Raw genomic sequence first — 1206 nt, 5'->3', positions numbered from 1 at the left:
GAGTCGATTCTCGGAATGAATCGGACTTCTCTTCACTATCTTGCTGTAACGCTCCTCCCTATGCGTGACTGTATAGGAGTCATGTGCGGATTTGGTCCTCTGGGCCACCGTAGCGGCTGCCACAACCGGAAGTTTACGTTAGTGAGTCTTGAAGGGTGACAGCCCAATGCTAGACTGCACAGGATACCGCACTTAAAAAAAAATAAAACAAAAAATTATTACACGTACCGGCATTTCTGCGCACTGTATTAATGTAACATTTTAAGCATGGTTGCGGAGTTTTTAGTGATGTTGTATGAGTATTCTCCTCTCGTTTACGTTACTGTCATAGCAGTATGTTTCATTATCACTGTGGCTGTTGTGTTGGGCTGGTGAGTTCACATTTATAAGGATAAACTAGCATTTTAGTCCAGCGTTAGATGGTTTGGGTTAAGTATGGACTTTTGTAAGGTGTAAGGTGCATATCCCGTTAGCTAGTGCCCTCTTAAAATTAAAAAGTTGATGTTTACATTCTTAATCCGTGTCTAACTAACTTTGGTGTGGTCTGTCAAGGTTTGGATTTGATGTCCCGGTCATTTTACGCAGTTCAGATGAGACTGAATCTCTAATACCTGTCAATGAGAGGAAGATGGTGCAGGTGACCAATCCCATCGCTTTGGAGATGGACTCTAGGGCTGGTACAGTAACTGGTGAGGATCGAACAGTAACAGTGTTGAATCTATTTAAAATGAGTGAAATGGAGTCAGTAAGTGCATGTGTGTTCTCGTTTCGTCAGAGGGTGTGAGTTTGCGGCCGTATTGTCTTGAAGACTGCATCCTGAGCTGTTTTTGGGGTTGTGGGGTCCAGGCTCTCCAGGCGGCCCTTCAGAGGCACCAGTGTGGGCTCCGGCTCAGCACACCAGAGCTCTTTCAAGAGGCTCTGGAATTAAACTACCATCACCACCAAAGCTTCAAGTATCCTTTTCATTTGCCTTAGAAATAGCTCCGTAATAACATTTCACATCATCCTTGCAAGAGAAGAGGGGAAAGTGAGGTAAGCGGAGACACTTTTTCTTAGGTTTTCCTCTAGGTAAAGAAGAAAAATAGATTGAGGTGAGACTAATATGTATAAATATATAGGGAATGAAGGGGGAAAAACATTGCAGGACTGAAAATATGACTTCTTAAAAGGGGTCATATGATGCGATTTCAAGTTTTCCTTTCTCTT

General features: G+C 43.0%; 1 protein-coding gene across 1 annotated transcript; it reads left to right on the top strand.

The window, feature by feature from the left end:
- Positions 1-132: 132 nt before the first annotated feature.
- On the top strand, positions 133-953 carry LOC107682825 (cell growth regulator with RING finger domain protein 1-like; the record flags this gene model as incomplete). The annotated part of the gene is made up of 3 exons (XM_016478954.1): positions 133-371; positions 553-689; positions 776-953. Coding segments are annotated over exons 1-3 (419 nt in total), but the record flags the coding sequence as incomplete, so codon positions are not given.
- Positions 954-1206: the final 253 nt, after the last annotated feature.

This window comes from Sinocyclocheilus anshuiensis, unplaced genomic scaffold, assembly GCF_001515605.1.
Source record: "Sinocyclocheilus anshuiensis isolate Anshui unplaced genomic scaffold, SAMN03320099.WGS_v1.1 C32627106, whole genome shotgun sequence".
NCBI classification, from domain to species: domain Eukaryota; kingdom Metazoa; phylum Chordata; class Actinopteri; order Cypriniformes; family Cyprinidae; genus Sinocyclocheilus; species Sinocyclocheilus anshuiensis.
Note: the sequence above shows the minus strand (reverse complement) of the source record. Positions and strands in the feature narration are given on the sequence as shown.